This window comes from Jaculus jaculus, chromosome 1 (genome assembly GCF_020740685.1).
Source record: "Jaculus jaculus isolate mJacJac1 chromosome 1, mJacJac1.mat.Y.cur, whole genome shotgun sequence".
NCBI classification, from domain to species: domain Eukaryota; kingdom Metazoa; phylum Chordata; class Mammalia; order Rodentia; family Dipodidae; genus Jaculus; species Jaculus jaculus.
Genome location: NC_059102.1, coordinates 248,806,584 through 248,834,304, shown reverse-complemented (window position 1 = coordinate 248,834,304; position 27,721 = coordinate 248,806,584). Strand labels below are relative to the sequence as shown.

The 27,721-nt window shown below is 43.4% G+C and overlaps 2 protein-coding genes and 1 pseudogene across 7 annotated transcripts in view; 2 read left to right on the top strand and 1 right to left on the bottom strand.

The window, feature by feature from the left end:
* Tk2 (thymidine kinase 2) overlaps positions 1-7,615 on the bottom strand; it is a 42,262-nt gene extending 34,647 nt beyond the window's left edge. For 2 of the 5 annotated variants that reach the window (XM_004663439.2, XM_045141681.1), the window contains exons 1-2: positions 4,950-5,077; positions 4,376-4,413 (exon numbers count right to left, since the gene is read on the bottom strand). In XM_004663439.2, the coding sequence (XP_004663496.2) occupies positions 4,376-4,413; positions 4,950-5,076 (165 nt within the window). In that variant the 5' untranslated portion in view covers position 5,077. Of the gene's footprint in view, positions 1-4,186; positions 4,206-4,375; positions 4,414-4,949; positions 5,088-7,596 lie in introns of those variants that run through there. The other 3 variants (XM_045141682.1, XM_045141685.1, XM_045141684.1) reach the window with 3 other exon arrangements.
* Positions 7,616-7,772: 157 nt separating this feature from the next.
* Cklf (chemokine like factor) overlaps positions 7,773-27,721 on the top strand; it is a 38,006-nt gene continuing 18,057 nt past the window's right edge. For both annotated transcript variants that reach the window (XM_045133190.1, XM_045133189.1), the window contains exon 1: positions 7,773-7,952. In XM_045133190.1, coding sequence (XP_044989125.1) covers positions 7,884-7,952 — 69 coding nt within the window. In that variant the 5' untranslated portion in view covers positions 7,773-7,883. The remainder of the gene's footprint in view (positions 7,953-27,721) is intronic.
* LOC123454240 lies at positions 9,048-19,528 on the top strand (annotated as a pseudogene).

The window sequence follows — 27,721 nt, the reverse complement described above, 5'->3', positions numbered from 1 at the left end:
CCTGGCTTAAGTATCTTTTTTAAAAAAATCTCTCTACAAGGAAGCCACAACCCAGCCCACTCACACCACAACCTCTGAGCACAGGACTTAGACCTCATTGGCTTTTCTAGTTCTCCAGGCTGGATTGAGTACAACTGGTCCATAGTGGGGCTTCATAGTGTGTGGTAGAAACACCTGGCTCAGAAGCACTACAGGAGCTTATTTTTTTTGCTCTATTTTGGGGATGGGGTGGAGATGGAACCCAGGACCTTGTTTATGCTAGGTTAGCACTCTACTGCTGAGCTACACCCCAAGCTCCAGAGCAGCCTGTTAAACACAAAAGACTCTGAATCAGGTCTTGGGTTAGAACCCTCTAACCTGCTGCCTTGCAATTCGGACAAGACTCTGCTCAGCAAGGTACTGGTCACAAAGAGTGGTAGTCCAGTGTAAGGTAATAGGGGCCTACTGCTTTTATACCAGGCCAGCATCCAGAGACATGCGGGTGACTTGCCCAAGCCACCAAACCAGGAAAGGAGGCAGGTGGAATTTACACTCAGGTCTGGCAGACCTGACCCCTGGTGAAGTCTGTCACATCTATATGCAATGACTACCATAACCAGCCTTCGTGCGCCACCACACCCAATACAAAACTCTCCCTAGACAGGCATGGTGACACATGCCTTCAATCCCAGCACTTGGGAGGTAGAGGTAGTAGGACTGTAGTGAGTTCAAGGCTACCCTGGGAGTACATAGCGAATTCCAGGTCAGCCTGGGCTAGAGTGAGACCTTACCTCAAAAAACAAACAGGGGCTGGAGGGATGGCTTAGCAGTTAAGGCACTTTCCTGCAAAACCAAAGGACCTAGGTTCAATTCCCCAAGACCAACATGAGCCAGATACACAAGGTGGTGCATGTGTCTGGAGTTCATTTGCTGTGGCTGGAGGCCCTCGTGCACCCATTTTCTCTCCCTCTAATAAATAAATAAAAATAAATGAAAACAAACAAAAAAACTCTAAGTAGAAATGTCAGTTGGCAGCAAAGGACCCCTGCCAAGTATATGAAACTGGGCAGTGGCACTGCCCACAGATGTCAGTTCACTCCTTAGGAACCCAAAATATAAGATGAACCAAGGGAGTAGGCAAACAGGCATGAAGAGACCCCATTACAGCACTGCTGGATTTTATTTTTAGTCACTGCTCTTGCAGGATAACTGCTTTTCCTCTTCCAGGCCATTTCAAGAACACTGCATAGTCTATCACTTTCCTGTCCACTAAGGGTGTTAATAAATTCTGAAAAACTTGTCTCTGTTCCCACCATGAAATCCTGAAGAGATGGTGAAAGTAGACTGTGAAAGTGCACAATGTCCCCTGCCTCTTGGTGTAGAGAAAGCAAGGTATGAATACAAACATGGAAGGAAATTAAGTCAAAGGCAGGCTTCTAACTGCTTTGTTTTTGGTTTGTCTGTTGTGACAGGATCTCACGATATAGTCCACAGTGGTCTGGAACTTGCAATTCTCTTGCCTCAGCCTCTAGACAGTGTGCTGGGTATACACCACCACACCCAGCCCAACTCCTTCTTAAAATGTTTTAAAATATTCTAAGAGGAGTCCATGCACACAGAAGAAATCTGTCATCATGCAGAAAATATGCACAACTACAATTCAGAGATAATACCATCACCTTTCAGCACATTTCTCACATGTGCTTTTCTCATCTTTAAGGGTATTTAGATCATATTTTTCATTTTTGCTGGTTCTGGGTTTGCTTTGGGAGGGGAGGCTGTGTTTTTATTTTTTTCATAGCAAGTACCTTCCCAGATCATACTTTTCAAATGTGTGTTTTTTAAGTATTTTTATTTTATTTGCAAGCGGGGGGGTGGGGGGGAATGGGTGCACCTGGTGCCGCCAGCCACTACAAACAAACTCCAGATGCATGCAACACTTTATGCATCTGGCTGTACGTGGGTACTGAGTAATCAAACTCAGGTTGTTAGGCTTTGCAGGCCAGGCAAGTGCCTTAACCGCTAAGCCATTTCTCCATCCCCGAAATTTCCTTTTTTTTTTTTTTTTTTTGAGAGCACAAAGGGCGAATGGAGGGGAGAGGGAGATTTGGTGCACCAAGACCTCCAGCCACTGCAATCACACTCCAGACACGCGCACCACCTTGTGGGCATGCACAACCTTGTGTATGTGTCACCTTGTGCATCTGGCTTACATGGGATCTTGGGAGTCAAACATGGGTCCTTAGGCTTCACAGGCAAGCATCTTAACCACAAGCGCTTGCTATGCAGCCCAGGCTAGCATCGGACTCCCCCGACTCAGCCTTCTGGGGGCTGGAATGATAGATATGCAGCATCATTAGCAGCTAAAAGAAAATTTTTTATTGTGACACCCATCAGACGCCTGCACAGTTGCAGAAGTGCACATGCAGACAAACACATTCATCAAATCCCTGATACAGGATGTTTCATTATACAGGTGTGCTTTGGTACTCAAGTTTTAGACACTGTGGTAGTGCTCTGTGATGGCCACCACAGCCACCCAACTCCACACCCTGGGTACCCCCACCCAGCACTGCTGTAGGACCTGTGATCTACTCATCTGCAGGCTCTGTGCCCATCCCTACAGCTCGGATCCTGCTACTCCTGGGGGTGGAGAGGCCTCCCCGCTTGCCACTTTACCCCCAGTCTCACTCTCAGTGCCCCCGCTGTGGCCCACTGCTCTCTCTTCCTAAGGCAAGTCAGACTGTACCTTATGGGGGTACTTTGGTTTGACTGTGTCTCCCAAAGTTCATGCGTCAGAAACTTAATCCCAATGCAATAGTGTTGAGAGGTGAGCCCTTCAAGAGTCACGAGTTCTATCTTCGGGAATGATTTAATGCGATTATCGTGGAAGCAAGTTAGTTATTACAGAATGGTGTTCTCAAACAAAATGTGAAAGTGGGCTGGCTTTCGTAACGCAATGAGTCCCTGACCAAGAGTGGCGAAACACGCCTGCAACGGCAGTAATGAAGGTTGAAGAGTGCAGTGTTTAGGTGGAAAGATAATGATTTTGAAGCCAGCCTGGGCTACCTTAACTCTATCTTAAAAAAAAAAAAACTTGAAGCCGGGCGTGGTGGCGCACGCCTTTAATCCCAGCACTCGGGAGGCAGAGGTAGGAGGATCGCCAAGAGTTCGAGGCCACCCTGAGACTACATAGTGAATTCCAGGTCAGCCTGAGCCAGAGTGAGACCCTACCTCGAAAATCCAACAAAAAGAAAAAAGAAAAAAAAAATTGAGCCGGGCGTGGTGGCACACGCCTTGAATCCCAGCACTCGGGAGGCAGAGGTAGAAGGATCGCCATGAGTTCGAGGCCACCCTGAGACTACATAGTGAATACAGGTTAGCCTGAGCTAGAGTGAGACTCTATCTCGAAAAACCAAAAATAAATAAATAAATAATAAGAAATTGAGGGCTGGAAAGATGGCTTACCCATTAAGGTGCTTGCCTTTGAAGCCTAAGGACCCCAGTTCAATTCCCCTAGAACCCATGTAAATCAGATGCACAAGGTGGCACATGTATCTAGAGTTCATTTACAGTAGCTGGAACCCTTGGTGCACCCATTCTCTCTGCTTCTTTCCCTCCCTCTTTCTCTCTTAAAAAAAAATAAATAAAACGTTTTTTTAAAAAATTGAGCCTTTGGGGCTGGAGAGATGGCTTAGCGGTTAAGCACTTGCCTGTGAAGCCTAAGGATCCCGATTCGAGACTTGATTCCCCAGGACCTACGTTAGCCAGATGCACAAGGGGGCGCACGCATCTGGAGTTCGTTTGCAGTGGCTGGAAGCCCTGGCGCGCCCATTCCCTCTCTGTCTGTCTCTTTCTCTCCCTCTCTCTCTCTGTCACTCTCCAATAATGAAATAAAAATAAACAAAAATTTTTTAAAATTTTGAGCCAGCTAAAGCACCCAATATCCGTTTCCAATCTGAGCCTCCTTTGATCTTCTACATCACATCTGTGGGCCCTTCAGGCTTCTCTGATCCCCTCCCACTTGTCAGCCTCGGCCCTGGACAGTGGGAGGTGATGAGCAAACTTTCCCTCACAGCCGGGCTGCCTGACCTAAGTGAAGCCAAGCTTCCCCACATAGAAGCATTTTTCAACCCTTTTACTATCACTCCTCAAACTTCAGCAGTGGTCCACATCTACCCGAATAGTAATACCTGTAAGCGCCTACCTGTGCAGGCTCTGGGAAAGTGCACAGCTGGTAAGAAAGGTGACCTCTGGAAAAGGGGTCTGAGGCACTAGGAAGAGATGTTCTTATCTCTGGAGAGTCTCTTGTGCTTTTGTTTTTGCTACTGCCCTCCTCAAAAATAAGTTATCCTATTCTGGAGAATCCACACGCACAAAAAAAAAAAAAACTTACCACTGATTTTTTCTCTTTGTCATTTTCTCTATCTTTATCTACAAAAGAAAGAAGACCAATTTTGAAACCTTTACAAAACTCACTCTTTTCTGTAGTGATTTGTTAACCGACTACACGGTAGTTCCTTGACCTAAAAGTTTGTGGGACCCTTCAGCGGCTCCGTGGGGCGCACCAGCGTCTACCAACGTGTGACACCGGGCAGCTGCTGCCTGTGTCCTGCGGGCACTACTGGGCCCAGAGCCCACTTTCTCTCACTCGGTATACTTTCCACTTTTGCAAGCATTTCATATTTGAGATCTTCAGTGGATACGCTATGCGCCCTGACTCAGAGCCAGCAAAGGGCGGCCACTAGCCCTCGACCCAGGCCACCCGCGTCTGGCCCCCTCTCCGCTGAGGTCTAAAGTATGCTACGGGCCCAGGCCTGGGCGGCTGAGTTTCCCAGGGGCTCCGGTCCCTCCGGCTCTTTCACGACCCCTCCCCAGGCCGAGCAAGTCCGAGAAGCCACCGCGAGCCCAGGGGCTAGGACGCGACGGCGGCGCGACGCAGGCAGGATGGGGACGAAAGCACGAGTTACCCAGAGGCCAGGCGCGGCGAGGCGCCCCTCGAGGCCGGGTGCCCGACGCCGGGCTCCCGGGGCTCCCCATCCCTAAACTACGCAGCGCCCCGCAGGCCCAACCTCGCAGCGGCGGCCGCAGCAGCATAGCCCAGAAGCCGAGGCGGAAGCCCCGACTTCCTTCCTTCCGCTCGCCTTGGAGCCACGCCCCTCCGCGTCTGCCCCGCCCTTTAAAGAGACCGCGTTGCATTTCTCTACGGGCTGCGATGCGCTGCTCTCAGCTGGCAGAATGTGCCCTTGGCTTAGCCAGACGGTCAGGAAGTTCGTGAATTATCGTGACAACTTAATGGAACACCTACATCAGCACACGCCCACTTAGGATGCCATGTATTCCTCCTAACATTTTCCCAGCTTATCCTTGGAGAACTGGGCAGATTGTTTTAATTGTAGCTGGACTGTAAGACAATCGTGTTTCTCAGTCCACGTTCTTGCACATTTCCAGAGTTTGGACTGTCAATGAGCTAGATCTCCCTATCCAAACCTATGGTCAAATAAGGACAAGGAGGAAGTCAGTAACTTCCGCATATAAGCAAGTAGGAGAAATTCAACCCAGGTTTGAGGTACTAAGTAACCCCAGCTGTTGCCACATCTGAACTGTGAGAGACCTACTGCTTGGGTAAAGAAGTTTCGACCTCTTTTAGGAGTGCGAGATTCCGGCAGTCATCTTGGGCAAGAACGAAGATGTTTTCAGTCCGTGTACTCTCTGTTTAGATCTATTACAGGAAACCATCTCCCTCTTCGCTTCCTGCTTATTTGCCAGGCACCTAGCAAGGTCAGATATGCTCTATAATCTTCAAAAGCAAACTCAACATTTCTGTGAGTGACGTGGGGTGAGGCAATTTTTAACTGCAGATCAGATTCAGCGGAATGAAACAGGCTTAGATGGGTGGGATCCAAAGAGGTCTAAATACACTGGGGTGGTAGCCAAATTGTTCAAGACAGAATTTATATCACATGAAAGGAACGACATATACCTCCTGATCCTCAAAAGAAGTGCTCCAAGATGGTGCAGCTCTGGCTTCATTGGTGCACTTGTGAAAAACACTAATTGAATGCAAGTAGCTAAAGGAGCTGAGGCTATTCTACCGTACTGAAATATTAGCACCAATGGGAAGCAACAGTAAAAGTACTCTAAAGACAGGCTTTCCATCTAGTGGATGTGCTGGGGCAAAGATAGGGTATGAGGCTCAGGCCATTAGGTCAGAACACTAAAGTGAGTACAGCTCCTCAGTGCCAGACCCCGCAAGACATGGCAAGGAGAGAAACAGACAGGTTCTTGTTTCGTGTAATCTGTGCATATTTATTTATTTGAGAGAGTATGGACATGCCAGGATCTCCTGTCTCTGCCAACAAACTCAAGATGCATATTCCACTTTGTGCATTTGGCATTACATGGGAACGGAGGAATCAAACCCAAGCTGTTTAGCCTTTACAAGAAAGCGCCTTTGACTGCGGCGACGTATCTCCAGTCAAATTTACACTTTTTTAAAGTATTTTTTACTTTCATTTATTTCGAAGCAGGGGTAGACAGAGAAGAGAGACAGAGATAATGGGCGTGCCAGGGCCTCCAGCCACTGCAAAAGAACTCCAGATGCATGTGCCACTTTTTGCATCTGGCTTTACATGGGTACTGGAGAATGGAACCTGGGTCCTTAGGCTTTGCAAGCAAGTGCCTTAACCGCTGGGCCATCTCTCCAGCCCCAAATTTATACTTTTTTAAAATGAGAATAACTTCTTTGTTTATTTTCATTTATTTGAGAGTGACAGAGAGAGAAAAAGAGGCAGAGAGGGAAAATGGGCGTGCCAGGGCTTCCAGCCACTGCAAACGAACTCCAGTCATGTATGCTCCCTTGTGCATTTGGCTACCATGAGTCCTGGGGTATGGAGCCTCGAACCGGGGTCCTTAGGCTTCACAGCCAAGCGCTTAACCACTAAGTCATCTCTCCAGCCCCCAAATTTATAGTTTTAACTGATGTATAATCATTGTACATATTTGCAGGGTCCTAAGTGATGCTTCAACACATGTACACATTATGCAATATTCAAAGCAGGGTAAATCTGTCTCTTCAAAATCATTTCTTTGTGCTGAAAATGAACATCAAAAAATTTTTTGTTGTTTTTATTTTGAAGTAAAACAATGCATTATCATTCTTTATGGTTAACAGTACCACAAGACACCAGAACTTCTTTCTCCTAACTACAGTTTAGCACACACAAATCAACTTTTTCCCCCACGGGATTTAGATACTCACAATCTATATCAGCTACAGAAAAATTCTGGCTACTCTAAAGAGCCAAGTGTGGTGGTGCACTTGAGAGGCTGAAGTAGGGGGATCGCTGTGAGCTCCAGGCCAGCCTAGAGCGACAGAGTGAGTTCCAGATCAGCCTGGGCTACAGTGAGACCCTACCTCGGGGGGGGGGGGGAGGGAGGGAAGAATGAATGAAAGCAGGGAGGGGGGGAGGAAAGAAGAGGGGAAGAGAAGGGAAGAAGAAAAGGAAAAGAAGAGAAAGAAGGAAGGAAGGGAGGGAGGGAGGGAGGGGGGGGCCCTAGGGGTGGCATTTGAGTCTGGGGAGGCAGGGTACTTATTCCTTGGGCTTTTTGCCCTACCTGTCGTCCTTCCCTATACAAGCCTCTCAACAGGAAAGCTCTAGGGCAGAGCAGGGGTGCCAAGGTCTTTACAGGTGGCAGGGAGGTGGTCCAGCGCGGCCCAGCGGAAGGTCTGCGCTTGCGCAGGGCTTGGCGGCCGAGGGGCCGGCGCTGGCGCGCGTGCGCGCAGGAGGCGCGCTGCCCGGAGGGTGGCCGGCTGCCCTAACGACTGTTGTGGGCTGTCCCGTGAGTGCTGGCGGGCAGCTAGCTGAGAAGGACCAGGTGGGACTGTAGCGTCTGCAGGCGCGATGGAGAGCTCAGAGTCGGAGAGCCCCTTCTGCTTCAGCTTGAACTGTCTCCTGAAGACGCTGCGGCTGGTGAGGACCAGGGCGGGGACCGGGCTGTTACCCGCTATGAAGCCCGAAACGGAATGTTCCATGTGCTTTGCCGACTTTGTTTCCCTCCACGCCTTCCCAGAGGCGAGACTTTTCGCTCTGTCCCCTGGAGGAAGGGAGGAGAGTCACCGGGCGGTGGCCTCCACTTTAGATTGTTTGGGCACACACTCATTAAGCAAAATCCGTAGGGTCTACCTGTTAGGGACCGGGCAAGGCGGCCGGAGTTGTGCCACTCAGAAGCTAACAAGATTTTTTTTTTTTTTAACTTTTTAGGGATTGCGATGCTCAGTTACTGTCGGACATTTGATGTGACTCATAGGACACAATTCCCAGAGCAAGAACGAAAAAGTGAACTCCCTTAAAAAATTTTTTTTTTAATTTGCAAGCGGAGAGAGGTAGAGAGGGCGCACCAAGGACTCCAGCTGCTACAAAAGAACTCCAGATGCATGTGCCACTGTGCATATGGCTTAACGTGATACTGGGGAATCGAACCCAGGACATTAGGCTTTGCCAGAAAGCACCTCAACTGCTAAACTATCTCTCCAGTCCATGAACTGCGGCCCCCCCCCCCTTTTTTTTTCTGGGACCTCCAACTTACCAGGAACATAGCACAGAGTTTTTAGTACACAAGCTTGGACAAAGGGGGAATCATCATTTGAGGATTGTGGCCCTTAGCTACCTAAGGCAATTATCATAGTGGGTGGTATTTAAGAGAACTCCAGGAGAAGGAAAAAGCAAATTGTTTCAAACCTTTTAGAATTGACCTCTACGAGGGGAGTACAAAATAGTTAAGTTACAGGGGAACATTTCCACATAACATAGAGTCGTATAGTAGGAAAGGTACCAAATTTTACATTGGGAAGGAAAATATAGTCCCAGCAACCAAAAGCACAAAGGAGCACGTGGTGAGGATGTTTAAAGTAGAGTCAAGCCCAAGGTGGGTGAGTAAAACAAATTGTGTATACAATCCTCCCCACGCCAAAAGTCTGTAGCTATAAGTTGAGAAGTTTAGGAAAGTCTAGAGTCAAAGGAGACTTCCTTTGGTTGGAAATACTCAGGGGAAAAGTAACTGAAGATATGGGGTTTTATGCTAGGTACTGAGAAGTTCTGGAGCACTAGAATAGGAAGAAGGTTCTGGAAGGAGGGGGCTGGGAATGTTCAGCTTTTGATACTACTTCCCTAAACAACAAAGGGGAACCAAGACCAAAGTCCCTGAGTTGTAGGATTCTTTCACTTAGTTACCAAAAATCTTTAGTTAATTAATTTGTGTGTGTGTGAGAGAGAGAGAGGTTTGGGGGCACGTGTCATGAGAAATTTTTTCTCTGGGAAGTCCTGAATATGTTCTATTCACCCCAGATATTCACAGACGAAAGTATAATTACATAAACACCAATCTTGGGGAGTGGTCAGGTGACCTTTTACGTTTTGTTGAGCCTATGAATTTATTGTGGGTATTTACAGAGCACAGAGATGGGTTGCAATTGGACTCAAAGGCAACTGCAACACCAAAAAGTCCACCCAGCATAAACGCACCTCAGCACAGGTGACAAGTCACGGAAGCTGCATCTCTGAACAGTCTGTACAACCTGCAGCCAGCTCAGCCTGGGATTCTCTCTCCCAAGCAGTTATTTTCCCTTTAGATAACCTTAGGGAGGGGTCTTGCAACCTATTCCCCAGGCTTGTTGACTTCCTGGGTCTCTTGAGCGTCCTAAGGAAATGTTTCAATTAGGAGGAAGTTGCTGTACTAACAGTGAGCCAGGGCCTCTTGCAAGTAACTCCAGATCCATGCACCACAGTGCACGTGGCTTTACTTGGGTACTAGGGAATTGAACCTGGGCCACACAGGCTTTGCAAGCAAGCGTCTTTAACCAGCCTCAGACAAAAGTTTCTGGCTCATAGAATTCTTCTGTTTAGTCAGATTTAGGAGACAATCCCAGGAGCAGATCACAGTATTATAGTAGAGCGTGGAGCTAGCTTACAGAAGTGAGACATCTAGCCAAGGAAATAGAGAACTGTTAGAGCAGGATGTAGAACTGGCTGTCTGACCGGAAGCTGGGTGAAGTAGAGAGTGGAGGAAGTTAGTTAAGTAATTGTGGGAGGAGATGACCAGTTCCTTTCAAATGGCACCCAAGCAAGACTTAAAGGCTCCTTTCCAGGAGGATGAGCTACTGCTAAGCTACTGCTGCTGCTTCTTTTTTTCTTTTTTTTAACTTTTTAAGCTCTTTTAATTGACAAGTTCCATAATTATAGACAATAACTCACGGTATTTCTCTCCCCCCACCCCACTTTCCCCTTTGAAACTCCACTCTCCATCATATCTCCTCCCCCTCTCAATCAGTCTCTCTTTTGTTTTGATTTCATGATATTTTCCTCTTATTATGTTGGTCTTGTGTAGGTAGTATCAGGCACTATGAGGTCATGGATATCCTGGCCATTTTGTGTCTGGAGGAGCATGTGGTAAGGAGTCCTACCTTTCCTTTGGCTCTTACATTCTTTCAGCCACCTCTTCTGCAATGGACCCTGAGCCTTGGAAGGTGTGAAAGAGATATTGCAGTGCTGAACACTCCTCTGTCACTTCTCAGCACCATGGTGCCTTCTGAGTCATCCCAAGGTCACCGCAATCTGAAAAGAGAAGCTTCTCTAACCAACAGAGAGTAGCATTAATGTATGGGTATGACCATTAGGAGAACTGCTTACTGGGCAGTTTGGTGAACATAGTACATACTTTTAGCCAGACAGGAGTAGACATTACACCCCTAGGGCTCACAGCCATTAATTTTTTTACATTTATTTTTATTTATTTATTTGAGAGTGACAGAGAGAAATAAATATAAATATAAATATAAATAAATAAAAATAGTTTTTAAAAATGTGTGTGTGCCAAGACCATCATAAGAGGAGAGAATGATCATGGCATCAGAATAAAAGAGAGACTGATTGAGATGGGGAGGGGCTATGATGGAGAGTGGAATTTCAAAGGGGAAAGTGGGGGGGGGAGGGTATTACCATGGAATATTTTTTATAATCATGGAAAATGTTTTTAAAAATTGAGAAAAAATAAAATAAAATTAGATTAAAAATATGTGTGTGCATGCATATGTACATGTGTGTGTGTCTGGGTGCAAGTCAGAGGACAATTTCAGGTGTCATTCCTCAGATCACTGTCCATCTTATTTGAGACAGGATTTCTCATTGGCCTGAAACCAAACTCAACTACCTGGATAGCCAGCCCCAGGGATCTGCCTGTCCTCTCTAGTGCTGGGATTATAGACATACACCACCACACCTGACATTTGTTATATGGGTACTGGAGACCCAACTCAGGTCCTCAGGCTTTGGAGGCATGCACTTTACTGAATGAGTTATCTCCCTGGCATTGGATGACAAACCTTATCCTGACTCTTTGGGCTGAATTGGCCATGGTCAGCTCGGTGGTTCTGCCAATTCTCTTCTGCATTTCAGAGAAAGAGTGGCAACTGACACACCTCATAATTCTTTGCTTCAGTGTGATTTCAGGTTATACTTAGCCAATCAGAGACACTTGAGTAAGATGCAACAGTTGAAGGGAAAGGTGAAACTGTCCTTCATGGTCACTATGGGCACAAGTGTGGGAAGGTGCTCACTGGAAGGTATCCCATCCCTGGCAATGAAAATTTTCTAGCAACAATCTAAGCTCCTAAGTGTTCCATTGTCCAAAAAAGTAGGATTCCATATGGTTTATTTATATCCTCATAGATTTTGATTAGCCCTCCCTCCACCTTTCCTTTACTCAATCTCTTCCCCTGACCTCACTTTGGGCCTTTTCACCCCCATTAATCTATTATTCTACTTATATATATATAATACCATCCTATTAAGTAACCCCCTCCCTTCCTTTCTCTTCCCTTTATATCTCTTTTTTCTAGCTTACTGGCCTCTGGTATTGAGTTTTTCCCTTCTCACACAGAAGCCCAATCATCTGTAGCGAGGATCCACATATGAGAGAGAACATGCGACACTTGGCTTTCTGGACCTGGGTTACCACACTTAGTGTAATCCTTTCCAGAGCCATGCGTTTTCCTGCAAATTTCATAACTTAATTTTTCTTTACCACTGAGTAGAACTCCATTGTATAAATATACCATATCTTCATTATCCACTCAGCAGTTGAAGGACATCTAGGCTGGTTCCATTTCCCAGCTACTGTGAATTGAGCAGCAATAAACATGGTTGAGCAAGTATGTCTAAGGTAATGAGATGAGTACTTAGGATATATGTCTAGGAGTGCTATAGCTGGGTCATATGGTAGATCAATTTTTAGCTGTCGTAGGAACCTCCACACTGATTTCCACAATGGCTGGACCAGATTGTATTCCCACCAACAGTGTAAAAGGGTTCCTCTTTTTTCACATCCTTGCCAGCATTCATGGTCATTTGTTTTCATGATGGTAGCCAATCTGACAAGAGTGAGATAGACTCTCAATGTAGTTTTAATCTGCATTTCCCTGATGACTAGAGATGTAGAACATTTTTCAGATGCTTATATGTCATCTATATTTCTCTTTTGAGAACTCTCTATTTAGTTCCATAGCCCATTTTTTATGGCTTGTTTGATTTTTTATTATTTAATTTTTTTAGTTCTTTGTATATCCTAGATATTAATCCTCTATCAAATGTCTAGCTGGCAAAGATTTTTCCCCATTCTGTACATTGCCTCCTTGCTTTATTCACAGTGTCCTTTGTCATACAAAATCTTTGTAATTTCATGAGGTCCCAGTGGTTAATCTGTGGCTTATTGCCTGAGAAATTGGGGTTATATGCAGAAGGTCTTTGCCAAGACCAATATGTTGAAGGGTTTCCCCTACTTTTTCCTCTAGCAGTTTCAGAGTTTCAGGTCTGATGTTAAGGTCTTTAATCCATTTGGACTTAATTCTTGTGCATGGAGCGAGATAAGAATATTTTCATACTTCTACAGATAAATATCCAGTTATCCCAGCACCATTTGCTGAAGAGGCTGTCTTTTCTCCAGTCAGTATTTTTGGCATTTTTATCGAATATCAGGTGGCTATAGCTATCTGGACTTGCATCTGGGTCCTCTATTCTGCTCCATTGATCTACATGTCAGCTTTTGTGCCAGTACCATGCTGGTTTTGTTACTATGGCTCTGTAGTATAGGTTAAAATCAGGTATGGTGATACCGCCAGCCTTATTTTTGTTGCTCAGTATTATTTTAGATATTCAAGGTTTTTGTGATTCCAAATGAATTTTTGGATTGTTTTTTTCTATTTCTGTGAAGAATGCCTTTGGAATTTTGATGGGGATTGCATTGAATGTGTAGATTGCTTTTGGAAAGATTGCCATTTTCACAATATTGATTCTTCCAATCCAGGAACAAGGGATGTTTTTCCATTTCCTAGTGTCTTCTGCAATTTCTTGCTTGAGTGTTTTAAAGTTTTCATTGTAGGGATCCTTTACTTCCTTGGTTAGGTTTATTCCAAGGTACTTTATTTTCTTTGATGCAGTTATGAATGGGAGTGGTTCTGTGATTTCATCCTCTGTGTGTTTGTTGTTAGCATATAGGAATGCTACTGATTTCTGTGTATTTATTTTGTATCCTGCTATATGGCTGTAGGTATTTATCAGCTCTAACAGTTTGCTGGTAGGGTATTTAGAGTCCTATATGTATAGAATCATGTCATCTGCAAATAATGATAACTTCATCTCTTCCTTTTTAGTTTGTGTCCCTTTTATGTGCATCTCTTGCCTTATTGCTATGGCTAATATTTCCAGCACTATATTAAATAAAAGTGAGGACAGTGGACAGCCTTGTCTTGTTCCTGATTTTAGTGGAAAAGCTTCCAGTTTTTCCCCATTTAGTAATATGTTGGCTGTAGGCTTGTCATAAATAGCCTTTATTATTTTGAGATATGTTCCTTCTATTCCCAGTCTCTGTAGGATTTTTATCATGAAGGGATTTTGACAAATACTTGTTCTGCATCTAATGAGATGATCATGTGATTTTTGTCCTTCAGTCCATTTATATAATGTATTACATTTATCAATTTGCATATATTGAACCATCCCTGCATCTCTGGGATAAAGCCTACTTGGTCAGGGTGAATGATCTTTCTGATATATTCTTGTATTCTGTTTGCCAATATTTTGTTGAGAATTTTTGCATCTATGTTCATGAAGGAGATTGGTCTGTAATTTTCTTTTTTTTGGTTCTATCTTTGCTTGGTTTTGGTATCAGGGTGATGCTGGCTTCATAGAAGGAGATGGTAGGATTCCTTCTTTTTCTATTTTATGGAAAAGCTTAAGAAGAAGCAATGGTGTTAGTTCTTTCCTGAAGGTCTGGTAAAATTCAGCAGTGAATCCATCTGGGCCTTGACTTTTTTTAGTTGGGAGATTTTTTATAACTACTTGGATTTCCATATTGTTATAGATCTATTTAATTGATTAATCTCATCTTGATTTAATTTAGGTAGGTCATATAAATTAAGGAAATCATTCATTTCTTTCATATTTTCATACTTAGTGGAATATATGTTTTTATAGTATGTCCCTGTGATTTTTTGAATTTCTCTGGTATCTATTGTGATGTTGCCTTTTCAGTCTCTAATTTTATTAATTTGTATCTCTTCTCTCTTTCTTTTGGTCAGATCTACTAAGGGTTTATCAATCTTGTTTATCCTTTCAAAGAACCAACTCTTTGTTTCATTGATTCTTTGGATTTTTTGTTTGTTTGTTTGTTTTGTTTCTATTTCATGAATTTCTGCCCTAATCTTTATTATTTCTTCCCATCTACTGATTTTTGGTTTGCCTTGTTCTTCTTTTTCCAAGGCTTTAAGGTGAAGCATTAGGTTGTTTACTTGCGACCTTTCTAATTTCTTAATATAGGCACTTAAAGCTATAAATTTACCTCTTAGGACTGCCTTCATTGTGTCCCAGAGATTTTGGTATGTTGTGTTCTCATTATCGTTTGACTCTATAAATTTTTTTATTTCCTTCTTGATTACTTCATTGACCCATTCCTCATTTAGTAGTGTATTGTTTAGTTTCCATGATTTTGTATATGCTCTATCGCTTTTCTTGCTATTGATTTGTAGTTTGATTCCATTGTTGTCAGATAGAATGCAAGGAATTATTTCAATTTTCCTGTATTTGTTAAGATTTGCTTTGTGTCCTAATATATGGTCTACTTTAGAGAATGTTCCATGTGCTGTTGAAATGAATGTATATTCTGCAGCATTTGGATGAAATGTCCTGTATATATCTGTTAGGTCCATTCCTTCTATGACCTCATTTAGTCCAGATTCCTCTCTGTTCATTTTTTGCTGGGATGACCTGTCAACTGATGAGAGTGGGGTGTTGAAGTCACCCACTACACCTGTGTTTGGTGTTATCTGGGACCATAATCATTCTTTTGAAATCTTTCTCAGGCATTTCCTCTATCTCGTTCTCACTGGAGGCCATTTCTGATGCATTAATACTTTTTGGTGGATTTTATATTGTCTTGATTTTTGTTGTTTCTTGTGTTATAATGTATATATTTTTGCATCTTGGATTAATTTAATGGTTGGATTTCCTTGCTAGCTGGGTATTATTAGATGTATCAATCAATATGATGTTCTATATCTTCAAGATAGGAGCTTAAGGTGCTAGGTGTAGCTCTTAAGACTTGCAGAGTATCTACAAAAGTGAACCTAAGTGTTGGGCTTGCCTGCTATGAGAGTATTCAAGTAGGCTGAATGGCACAAAATACAGATAGATTCTAAAATTTAACTAAACGATGTACACATTCAATGAAAAACAGTACGGAGTATTTATGCAAGAGTAGGTATTATGACAACCAGATCCTCTAACAAAGTCACTGTCCCTTAGGGTGTGTGGTGCCCCACCCGCACCCTTAATCCTGACAACAAGGAGGTTAAGATTTTTGATCTGTTGAGAGTTCCAAGTCAGCTTGTGACCAAGTGAGACCCTTCCCTAATGTATAACAGAAGAGGAAACAAAGCCACTATAAATCAAGAAGCAACAAATAGCAAGCCAAAAATATAGCTTATTTAAGAATGACAAATCTGACCATCTATCAGATTTAACATATAATTTATCCTGATATGGAAGGTGCAATTAGCACTTCCAGTTCAGGGCTATATACCAGGTTTATTAGGCGGGTACTGACCTGGTGTAATCCCAGTTACCTTTTGGGAGACCAAAATCATCCCTTAGGCTGCTTTGGCGTGGTTCCTACGCCGCCATCTTAACCGGAAGCCTCCCTGCTGTGCTTCTTTATAAAGCAAAGTGTGTATGGGTTGCCATAAAGGACAAACAAATGAAATATTTTATATATTACTGTGGTTAGAATAAAAATTGGGATAAATGGGCTTCAGAGACCAGAGTACTCAGATAGGTGGACACCAATCTGCAGGGGCCGCTTCTTCAGGAAAGATGTCTAGCCTGCAACAGAAAAAAAAAAAAAATGTTCATGTGAAAACAAACAACAAAAATGGGGAAACACCTGGAAATGGAGATGTGGTAGAACCAGTGAGACACCCCAGCTTCCTCAGAAGAAGCAGGCCTGGGCAGTTCCCACCGTTGAATATGAAGAAACATTTAAGAGCAGAGTTGAAGACTGCCCAAAGCTAAAACCATAGCTTATTGATGACTGGGCCTTAATTACCAAACAAAAACAGCAGGGTTTTTTTGTTTTGTTTTGTTTTGTTTTCCCCTACCAAGAATGTGGATTCCATTCTGGAAGATGGTACAATTTGTAAGAAATCTTGAGAAAACACAAATAGTAAGGACTATGCTAACGTTTTTATTTTTTATTTATTTTTACTTATTTATTAGAGATAGAGAGAGAGAGAGAATGGGTGTTCCAGGGTCTCCAGCCACTGCAAATGAACCCCAGACGCATGTGCCACCTTGTGCATCTGGCTTACATGGGTCCTAGAGAATCTAACCTGGGTCCTTAGGCTTCACAGACAAGTACCTTAACCACTAAGCCATCTCTCCAGCCCAAAGAATTTTTTTTTAAAGATTTGATTTTTATTTAATTATTAGAGGCAGAAGAAGAGAGAGAAAGAGTGAGAATAGGTGCGCCAAGGCCTCTAGCCACTGCAGACAAACTCTAGACATATGTGCCACTATGTGCATCTGGCTTACATGGGACCTGGAGAATTGGACCATGGTCCTTAGACTTCATAGGCTTGTGCCTTAACCACTAAGCCATCTCTCCAGCCCAGATTTTTATTTTGTTAAGGCAAGGTCTCACTTTAGCCCAGGCTGACCTGGAACTCTATAGCCCATGATGGTCTCAACCTCAAAGCAATCAGCAATCCTATCTCACTCTCCTCCCAAGTGCTGGGATTAAAGGCATGAACCACAACACCCTGCACTGGTTTTTGTTTGTTTGTTTGTTTGTTTCGTTTTTTATGTAGTTATGACAGTAATAAAGAGTATTTCAAAGGGCTGGAGAAATGGCTCGGCAGTTAAGGCACTTGCCTGCAAAGCCTATGACCTGGGTGTGATTCCCCAGTACCTGATTAAAACCAGATGCACAAAGTGGCACATGTATCTGGAGTTCATTTGCAGTGACTGGAAACTCTGGTGCGCCCATTGTCTCTATCTCTCTTTCTCTGCTTGAAAATAGAATTATTTTAAAAAAATTTTGCCAGGTGTAGTGGTGCACACCTTTAATCCTCAGGAGGCAGAGGTAGGAGCATTATAAGTTCAAAGCCACCCTGAGACTACATAGTGAATTCCTGGTCAGCCTGGGCTAGAGTGAGACCCTACCTTGAAAAAAAAAAAAGAAGAAAGAAAAAAGAATAATTCAATGTAATGTTGGGTACTCAGCTACTCTATGAATATGAGTGTCCTGAAATTCTCACAAGTCACCCGTGATATGTCCATGTCCCTGGTATGTGGAGCACCACATCTGCTGAGGTGTTTTTGGTTTTGGGGGGGGGGGTTTGGTATGAATTGGGGCAATGTTGGCCTATCACTTCTGGATGAGAAGAGCCTTGCTTCAGTACTGAATTAGCTTCACACTTTCCTCAAGTGCCTGGCAAACAATTCTGCAGCTTTGTTTAGTGCCAGTGATTATGAAGTAGCTCCTGAGTATCGTCGGGAAGCCTCTAGCACTTGGGTTTGAATCTCTGTGAAGTTCTTCTCTTCTACAAACGTGGACTGACTGTGAAGATATTAGCGTATAGCAGAATTATTCATTTTCTGTTTAATTGGAAATAGCAAAAATGAAAGGACCTGCTGCTCCTCCCTTCCCCTCCATTTCAAAGATTTTTACCAGTGTATTCAATGAGACACAGCAGAGAGACATTCTATAGAAAGTTTTAATGCCCAGTTGACAATGCTTTTTAATCCTGGTGATTCTATTCGTTTGACACTCTGTACTTTTATAAGATGTGTTAATTAGGTGATAAAATGCTGATTTCCTGTGCCAATGGTTTAGTTCAGTGTGTATAACTGAACTCACATCCATTTGTGCTCTTTTTTGTTATTTTTCTTTATTTATTTACACTCAGAGAGAGAATGGGAACACCAGTACCTCTAGCCACTGCACACATATTCCAGATGCATGCACCACTTTGTGCACCTGGCTTTATGTGGGTACTGGGGAAATGACCTGGTGTCATCATGCTTTGCAGGCAAGCACCTTAACCACTGAGCCATCTCTCCAGCCCCTTGTTAACTTTTTTAAATATTTTATTTATTTGCAAGCAGAGAGAGAGAGAGAGAGAGACAGAATCATGTCTTTTTAAATATTTTTATTTATTTATTAGAGAGAGAGATTGAGAATGGGTACGTCAGGGCCTCTAGCCACTGTAAATGGACTCCAGGTACATGTGCCACCGTGTGCATCCGCCTTCACGTGGATACTAGGGAATCAAACTCCAGTCACTAGGCTTTACAGGCAAGCATCTTAACTACTGAGCCATCTCTCCAGCCCCCTTGTTATTATTTTAAATGGTGTTTAGAGAGAGCCCATCCTTTGCAAGGCACCTGTGGTGGTTTGATTCAGGTGTCCCCCATAACCTTAGGTGTTCTGAATGCTAGGTTCCCAACTGATGAAGATTTGGGAATTAATGCCTCCTGGAGGGAGTGTATTGTTGGGGGTGGGCTTATGGGTGTTATAGCCAGTTTCCCCTTGCCACTGTTTGGTGCACTCTCCTGTTGCTATGGTCCACATTATGTTGGCCAGGGGGTGATGTCCTTGCTCTCTTCATGCCCTCGTTTTCCCCTGTCTTCATTGAGCTTCCCCTTGAGTCTGTAAGCCAAAATAAACCTCTTTTTCCCACAAGCTGCTCTTGATTAGGTGATTTCTACCAGCAATGTGAACCTGATTTTAGCATCACCCATTCTATTCTGTAGGCTGAAACTGTTGAAGAATGGTAGCTTGTCTCATGTTTTTGTTTTTTTTTCCTGTGACTTAACATGCATTTTAACATGAATGCAATGCAGTATGTAGCTACAGATTTAGGAAGAATCAGTTTCACAAGAGTTGTTTTTCAGATCTCCAATAACTGTTTTTCTTTAAATTTCAGAGAGAGAACTGTTAGAAAAGTTGAGAGGACCCAGGGTAGGGTCTAAGAGAAAGCCACCTGCACAGAGGAGGCAGAACAGCAGGATTTATTCAGCAGACTATAAGAAGCTGGGTAATACTTGATTTATTTGTTCAGTCAACAGATATTTATTGAATGACTGTCACCCACCAGGTGCTGGTCCAGGCTCTTGAGGTATAAGTGAACAAAGCAAAGAACCCATATTTTCATGGAGTATACATATTATGGAGGAGAGTCAAGGACAATAAATTATGTGATATTCAAGGAATCAATGCTGTGAAACAAAAGAAAAATGAAGCCAGGAAAAGGAAAGGGAGGCATGAAGAGGAAGGTTGCAAATAGTGTGAGGGGAGGCCCTGCTGAAATAATACCTGATAAGAAATGAGTGCAATGAGCAAGAATGAGGAGACTATGTCGACAAGAATAGGGGTCAAGGCCGAGGAAACCAGTAATGGCTCCATATGGTAGGATTGCACCTAAAGTGGTTAAGATAGAAAAGTAGGATGAACAAGGAGGGGCACAGTGAAAATGGGAAAGATTTGAGTCAGGGAGCACATATATTTTTTGTTTGTTTTGGTTTTGGTTTTTCATGGTAGGGTTTCACTCTAGTCCAGGCAGACCTGGAATTAACTGTGTAGTCTCAGGGTGACCTCGAACTCATGATGATCCTCCTACTTCTGCCTCCCACGTGCTGGGATTAAAGGTGTGCACCACTGCACACAGGAAGGAATACATATATTTATTTATTTATTTATTTATTTATTTATTTATTTATTTATTTCAGAGAGAGAATGGGTATGCCAGGGCCTCCAGCTGCTGCACGTGAGCTCTAGATGCATGTGCCACTTTGTGCATCTGGCTTACATGAGACCTGGGAAAGCGAACTTGGGTCCTTTGGCTTTGCAGGCAACTGCCTTAATGGCTAAGACATCTCTCCAGCCTAGGAATACATTCTAACTCACACTTAAAAAGAAATAAAGTAGAGGGCTGGATAAATGGCTTAGTGGTTAAGGCGCTTGCCTGCAAAGCCAAGGGACCCTGGTTCAATTCCCCAGGACCCACATAAGCCAGATTCACAAGGTGGCACATGCATCTGGAGTTGGTTTGCAGGGGCTGGAAGCCCTGGCATGCCCATTCTCTCTCTCACTATGCCTCTTTCCCTCTCTCAAATAAATAAAAATAAAACATTTTAAAAATAAAATAAAGTAGGGCTGGAGAGATGGCCTAGTGGCCAAGCGCTTGGCTGTGAAGCCTAAGGACCCTGGTTCTAGGCTCTCCCCAGGACCCACAGAAGCCAGATGCACAAGGTGGCACATGCGTCTAGAGTTGGTTTGCAGTGGCTGGTGCACCCATTTTCTTTCTATCTGCCTCTTTCTCTGTGTGTCTGTCATTCTCAAATAAGTAAATAAATAAATAGTACACTGGCTATGTTGATAGTAGATTGGTGAAGGGAGTAGGGTATAGGAGGGACTTGTCCTTTGGAAGGTAGACAGGAGACCAGTTAAAGAGTTTTTTCAATGGTCTGGTGACAATGGCTCAGACCAGCCATCTAGTGGTTAGTAATGGCACAGTAGGTAGTGAGTAGTCACATTTGAGATAGACAGATTGAGTAACCATTATCCAAAATGCTTAGGAACAGAAGTGTTTTAGATTTTATAATATTTGCATATACATAATGATATATCTTGGGGATAGGATCCACATCTAAACACAAAATTCATTTATTGACCTACTTGAAAGAGGGAGATAGAGAGTGGGTGCTCCAGGGCCTACAGCCACTGGAAATGAACTCCAGATGCATGCCCTGTACATCTGGCTTAAGTGGGTTCTGGAGAATCGAACCTGGGTCCTTTGGCTTTGCAGGCAAGCTCCTTAACCACCAGTTCATCTCTCCATCCCTCAACCGGTATTTTGAGACTAGAACCAGCAAGATTTGCTGATAAACCATGTGGATGTAAGAGAAAGAGGAGGAGTCCAAGATAGCTCCACAGTTTTTGACCTAAGCAAGTATATGAATAGACTTGCTATCCACTTACATCAGAAAGTGTTCAGGGGCTGGAGAAATAGCTTAGTGGTTAAGCACTTGCCTGTGAAACCTAAGGACCCTGGTTCAAGGCTCAATTCCCCGGGTCCCACGTTAGCCAGATGCACAAGGGGGTGCAGGCGTCTGGAGTTCGTTTGCAGTGGCTGGAAGCCCTGGTGCACCCACACTCCTCTCTGTCTCTCTGCCTCTTTCTCTCTCTGGCTGTCGCTCTCAAATAAATAAATTTTTAAAAAAAGAAAAAAGAAAAAGAAAGTGTTCAGGGGAGGTGAATGTGAGAGGAAGACCAGGAATTGACCTTTGGGTTTTGGTATGAGATTAGAGATGCCTATCAGACAACCAAGTGGCAAAATTGAATAGGAAGTTAGAGCAGATAAGACTGGATTTTTGTAGACAGGCAGGCTTTAGAAGTAGAAGTCCGGCCAAGTCATCAAGAGAGAGATGTCAAGTAGAGGACTGTGGAGTGGTATGATGGTTTCAGTTAGATGTTCCCCGCAAACTCAAGTGTTTTCAATGCTTGGTCCCCACCTGGCAGCAATTTGAGAGGTGGAGCCCTGCTGGTGGGCCTTTGTATATTATAGCCAGCCACATCCCCCTCACCTGCGCTCAGCTTGCTTTTGCTGCTGTGTTCTACCTGCTGTGGCAAATGTAGTGTCCAGCTTCTTTGATACTGTCCTCTCCCTGTCATCATGAAGCTTACCTTCCAGACTATATAGTCTTAAAAGCCAGGTTGGAGAGGTGGCTCAGTGGCTTGCAAAGACTGCCCCAGTACCAATGTGAAGCCAGATGCACAAGGCAGCACATGCATGTGGAGCTCATTTGCAGTGGCAAGAGGCCCTGGTGTGCCCATACTCACTCTTTGTCTCTCTGTATCTCCGTTTCTGTCTTTCTCAAATAAATAAAATTTTTAAAATACAAACTATAAGCTAAGGAATAGAAAAAGAGAGAGAGGGAGGGAGGAAGGAAGGAAATTAGTACCAGAGAAGTGAGGTCATTTTGCTAGAATTCTGTCTGTATGGCTTTTGATCTTCTGGAACTGATTTGTGGGAAGAATGTGGAAGGATTCAAAACTTCATGCTTAGATGGCTTGCAGTGCTATAAGCAGAGTTTTGTGGACCATCTGGTGAAAGTTTGAAAGACCTAAATGCAGAAAGAACTGTGGACTATGGAATGTTGGTTTATGAGGGGAAGAGAACTTTGTCAGTTTCCTCATGTCCTGAGAACTTAAGCAAAGCTAAATTTAAAAGTAATGGCGGGGCTGCAGCAGTTAAGGTGAATGTTTGAACAGTGTTAGGACTATTAAAGTTGGGCTGAATGCATTTTACATCATGAGATGGGATTGAGTCTATGGGACCAGAGGCAAAATGTGGTGTTTGAATCTGATGTCCCCATATAAATGCATGTGTTTGCAATGCTTGACCTCCCCACCTGGTAGCAGTTTGGGAGGTACACCCTTGCTGGAGGAGTTGTGTGGCTGGGAGCAAACCTTCGGCTGTTATTGTCAGCCCTCCCTTGCCAGAGCTCAGCTCACTTTTACTGTTATTTTCTACCTGCTGTGGCAAATGTGATGTCTATCCTCTGCTCTATTATCCTTTCCCAGCCTTTGTGAAGCTTCCCCTCAAGACTGTAAGTCAAAATAAACTGTTCCTCCCATCAGATGCTTTTGATCAGATATTTTGATCAGATATTACCTCAGCAATGCAGAGGTAACTACAGGTGAACCCTGGAATTCTTAAAAAAATAAAAGAGAGAGAGAGAAGAGGAGAAAATAGCGAAGAATGAGAGGGAGTACTTAATGACATAGGACAAACCAAGAATACAATGTCTTGAAGCTAAGTGAAAAAACTTGAGGGAGTGGGCAACTATGTCAAAAAGCAATGACAAGCCAGGCATGGTGGTGCACGCCTTTAATCCCAGCACTCAGAAGGCAGAGGTAGGAGGATTGCCATGAGTTTGATGTCAACCTGAGACTTCAAAGTAAATTCCAGGTCAGCCTGGGCAAGAGCGAGACCCTACCTCAAAAAAAAAATTTTTTTTTAAAGCAATGACAGGGCTGGAGAGATGGCTTAGCAGTTAAGTGCTTGCCTGTGAAGCCTGAGGACACCGGTTCAAGGCTCCATTTCCCAGGACCCACATTAGCCAGATACACAAGGGGGCACACACATCTGGAATTTATTTGCAATGGCTGGAGGCCCTGGCGTGCCCATTCTTTCTTTCTATCTACCTCTTCCTGTCTCTGTTGCTGCCAAATAAATAAATTTTTTAAAAAAGAGCATGAGTGATGCCAAGCATGGTGATGCACGCCTTTAAAAAAAAAAGCAATGACAGTTCAAGTAATATGAGGTCAGAGGAACATTCGAACTTTCTCATGGGTAAATTGTGTGGCAAATTTTTGCTAGGGAAGGAGACAGTCGATGAATCACAGGAAGCCTTGGACATGTGTTGCAAGAGAAGCTGTATTCTAAACACTATTGAAAGCTACTGAGACATTTTAGCTAGATTAAGAGTACATAAACAAATTGCATTTTTTGATATTTAAAGGAAAAGATGAAGAAAAGCAGTGCCTGTGGAAGTAAAGATGAATGTATTGGTTTTCTTGCTGATATAACAAAATACTTCACAAAAGAACTTAAAGAAGGAAGGGTTTGTTTTGAAGTTCAGGACTGGAGAGATGGCTTAGCGGTTAAAGTGCACACCTGTGAAGCCTAAGGACCCAAGTTTGATTTTCCAGGTCCCACATAAACCAGATGCACATGGTGGCACATGCATCTGGAATTCGTTTGCAGTGGGTAAAGGCCCTGGCATGCTCATTCTCTATCTTTCTCTCTTCCTCTCTCTGTATTTAACAAATAAATAACTAAAAATAAAATCTTAAAAAAAATAAGTCCATAGGGGTCCAGTATTGTAAAAATTGAAGAAAGTTCATTAAATTTAGTGCTTCTAAAATCATTGATATTTAATAAAATCAGTTTCCAAAGAGTAGTGAAGAAACATTTGAGATGTTAGGAGATACTTAAAGATAACTGGTAACAAAAAGATTGGGTAGGATGCAAAATGTAAATAATCATATAGGGAAACCCTGTGGGACAGAAACCATGAGAAATTTTAAGAAAGTAGAGTCAGTTACCATGATGACAAAAGGTTAAGGAGCATGGGGACTGGAAAAGTAATCCTTGATTTCTTTTTTTGTTTTGTTTTGTTTTTTGTTTTTCAAGGTAGGGTTTCACTCGAGCCCAAGCTGATCTGAAATTAATTAGGTATTCTCAGACTGGCCTCGAACTTAAGGGTGATCCTCCTACCTATGCCTTCTGAGTGCTGGGATTAAAGGTGTGTGCCACCCACCTAGCATAAGCCTTGATTTTTTTGTTGTTGTTGTTGTTGTTTATTTTTTTAATGAATTAAAAAAATCCCAGCACTCGGGAGGCAGAGGTAGGAGGGTCACTGTGAGTTCGAGGCCACCCTGCGACCACATAGTTAATTCCAGGTCAGCCTGGGCTCGAGTGATACCCTACCTCAAAAAACCAAAAATAAAAAAATCCCATGGTAATGCCCTCCCTCCACCTACTTTCCCCTTTGAACTCCATTCTCCATCATTTCCCCTCCTCCTCTCAATCAGTCTCTTTTATTTTGATGTCATGATCTTTTCCTCCTATTATAATGATCTTGTATAGTTAGTTTCAGGCACTGAGAGGTCATGGATATCCAGGCCATTTTGTGTCTGGAGGAGCACGTTGTAAAGAGACCTATCCTTCCTTTGGCTCTTACATTCTTTCTGCCACCTTTTCCACAATTGACCCTGAGCGTTGGAAGGTGTGATAGAGATATTACAGTACTTAGCACTCCTGTCACTTCTTCCCAGCACCATGATGCCTTCTGAGTCATCCCAAGGTCACTGCCATCTGAAAAGAGAAGATTCTCTACCAAAAGTGAGAGTAGCATTAATATATGGGTATGAACATTAAGAGAAGGTCTTACTAGGCAGTTTGATAAGCATAGTATATACATCTAGCCAGACAGCAGCAGACATTACACCCCTAGGGTTCATGACTACCCCTGTTTTAAGTTTCCAGTACCAGGGATGTACTCCCTCCCATGGAGCAGGCCTCCAGTCAAATTAGAGGGAAGTTGGTTTCCACCATGACAGACATGCCACTATTGCACCTGTTGGCTCATTTGGCCTGGATGGCAAAATTTAAGACTTGCAGTGTCCACTGTTGAGTATCTTCACTGGTGATTCCTCTCTCTCCCATTGAACTTCATGCAGAATGGCTTCTTCCAGCTTTCTGTCAGCTGGTCTACATGGAGGAGGTTATCAGCTCAGTTCCAGCAGGATTTCTCAGTGGCCTTGCAGCTCAAATACATGGAGTCTTCAGCAGTAGGGTTTTATCATCTATTCCTGATGGGAAATCAAGGACCTCGGCAATGACCTGTAATATTTTGGGCGTATCAGGGACCTCCCTGGCCAACAACTCACTGGAAGGTATCCCATCCATGCCAAGCCTTGATTTCTTAATCCACGAATTTAAGAGAGCAAACAGGATGGTTTGTAATAACATGTTATTACTCAACATTATAAGGAATGAAGTTAGTAGCTACTAATAGTAATTTCGAAGTTCAGGGCTAGAAAGATGGCTCAGTATTCAGTGGTATTTGCTTGCAAAGTCTTGATGGCCTGGGTTCGATTCCTTAGCACCCACATAAAGCCAGATGCACAAAGTGGTGCATGCATACAGAGTTCTTTTGCAGTGGCAGGAGGCCCTAGAGCACCTATTCTCTCACTAATTCTCTCTTTGCAAAAAAATGAATAAAATGTTTTCAAAAGATATTTGGAAGATCGAAGACTAACTTGTAAATACAAAAGTAGGATACTTTTATTTTAGTAAAGTAACTGAAAGTCCTATGAGTAAATAATCAAATAGATTTAAAATTAAAAACAATATGTAGATGCTGCCAGCTGAAAGAGAGCTATAAAAGCCTAGCTGGGGCGGGGGGTTGAAGAGATTGCTTAGCGGTTAGGGCACTTGCCTGAAAAGCCTATGGACACTTTTGACTCTCCAGATCCCACATAAGCCAGACACACAAAGGTGAGGCAAGCGCAAGATCACACATGCCCACTAGAAGGCACAAACATCTGGATTTTGATTGCAGTGGCTGAGGCCCTGGCACACCATTCTCTGCCCCCCCCACTCAAATAAAAAATATTTTTTTTAAGTTTTAAAAAAGCGCTGGAGTGATGGCTTAGCAGTTAAAGCATTTACCTACAAAGCGAAAGGATCTTGGTTCAATTCTCCAGAACCCATGTAAGCCAGATGCACAAGGGGACACATGCATCTGTAATTTGTTTGCAGTGGCTGAAGGCCCTGGCACACCCATTCTCTCTCTCTCTCTCTCTCAATATCTCTCTCTCTCTCTCTCTCTCTCTCTCTCTCTCTTCCTCTCTCTCAAATAAATAAATAAATAAATATTTTTTAAAAGTCTAGCTAGGAGCCAGGTGTGGTGGCTCATGCCTTTAATCCTAACCCTCAGGAGGCAGAGGTAGGAGGATCACTGTGAGTTTGAGGCCACCCTGAGACTACATGGTGAATTCCAGGTCAGCCTGAGCTAGAGAAAGACCCTACCTCAAAAAAAAAAAAGACCTGGAAAGATGGCTTAGCAGTTAAGGCGTATGCTTGCCTACAAAGCCAAAGTACCTAGGTTTGACTCCCCAGGACCCATGTAAGCCAGATGCACAGACTAGGACTTCATTTGCAGTGGCTCAAAGTCCAGGCATGCCCATTCTCTCTCTCTCTCTCTCTCTCTCTCTTAAATAAATAAATAAACAAATAAAAGATTTTTTTAAGTCGAGCTAAGGAAAACACTCAAACCATCTACAAAAAAACATAGCCTTTGAATAGAGCTATATTTTAAAAAATATTTTATTTTTATTTATTTATTTGAGAGCGGGAAAGAGGCAGAGAGAGAGATAATGGGTGTGCCAGGGCTTCCAGCCACTGCAAACGAACTCCAGATGCATATGCCACCTGTGCATATGGCTTATATGGGCTCTAGGGAATCAAACCGAGGTCCCGAGGTCCTTTGACTTTGCAGGCAAGCATCTTAACCACTAAACCATCTCTCCAGCCCTAGAGCTACATTTTCTAAGAATGTCC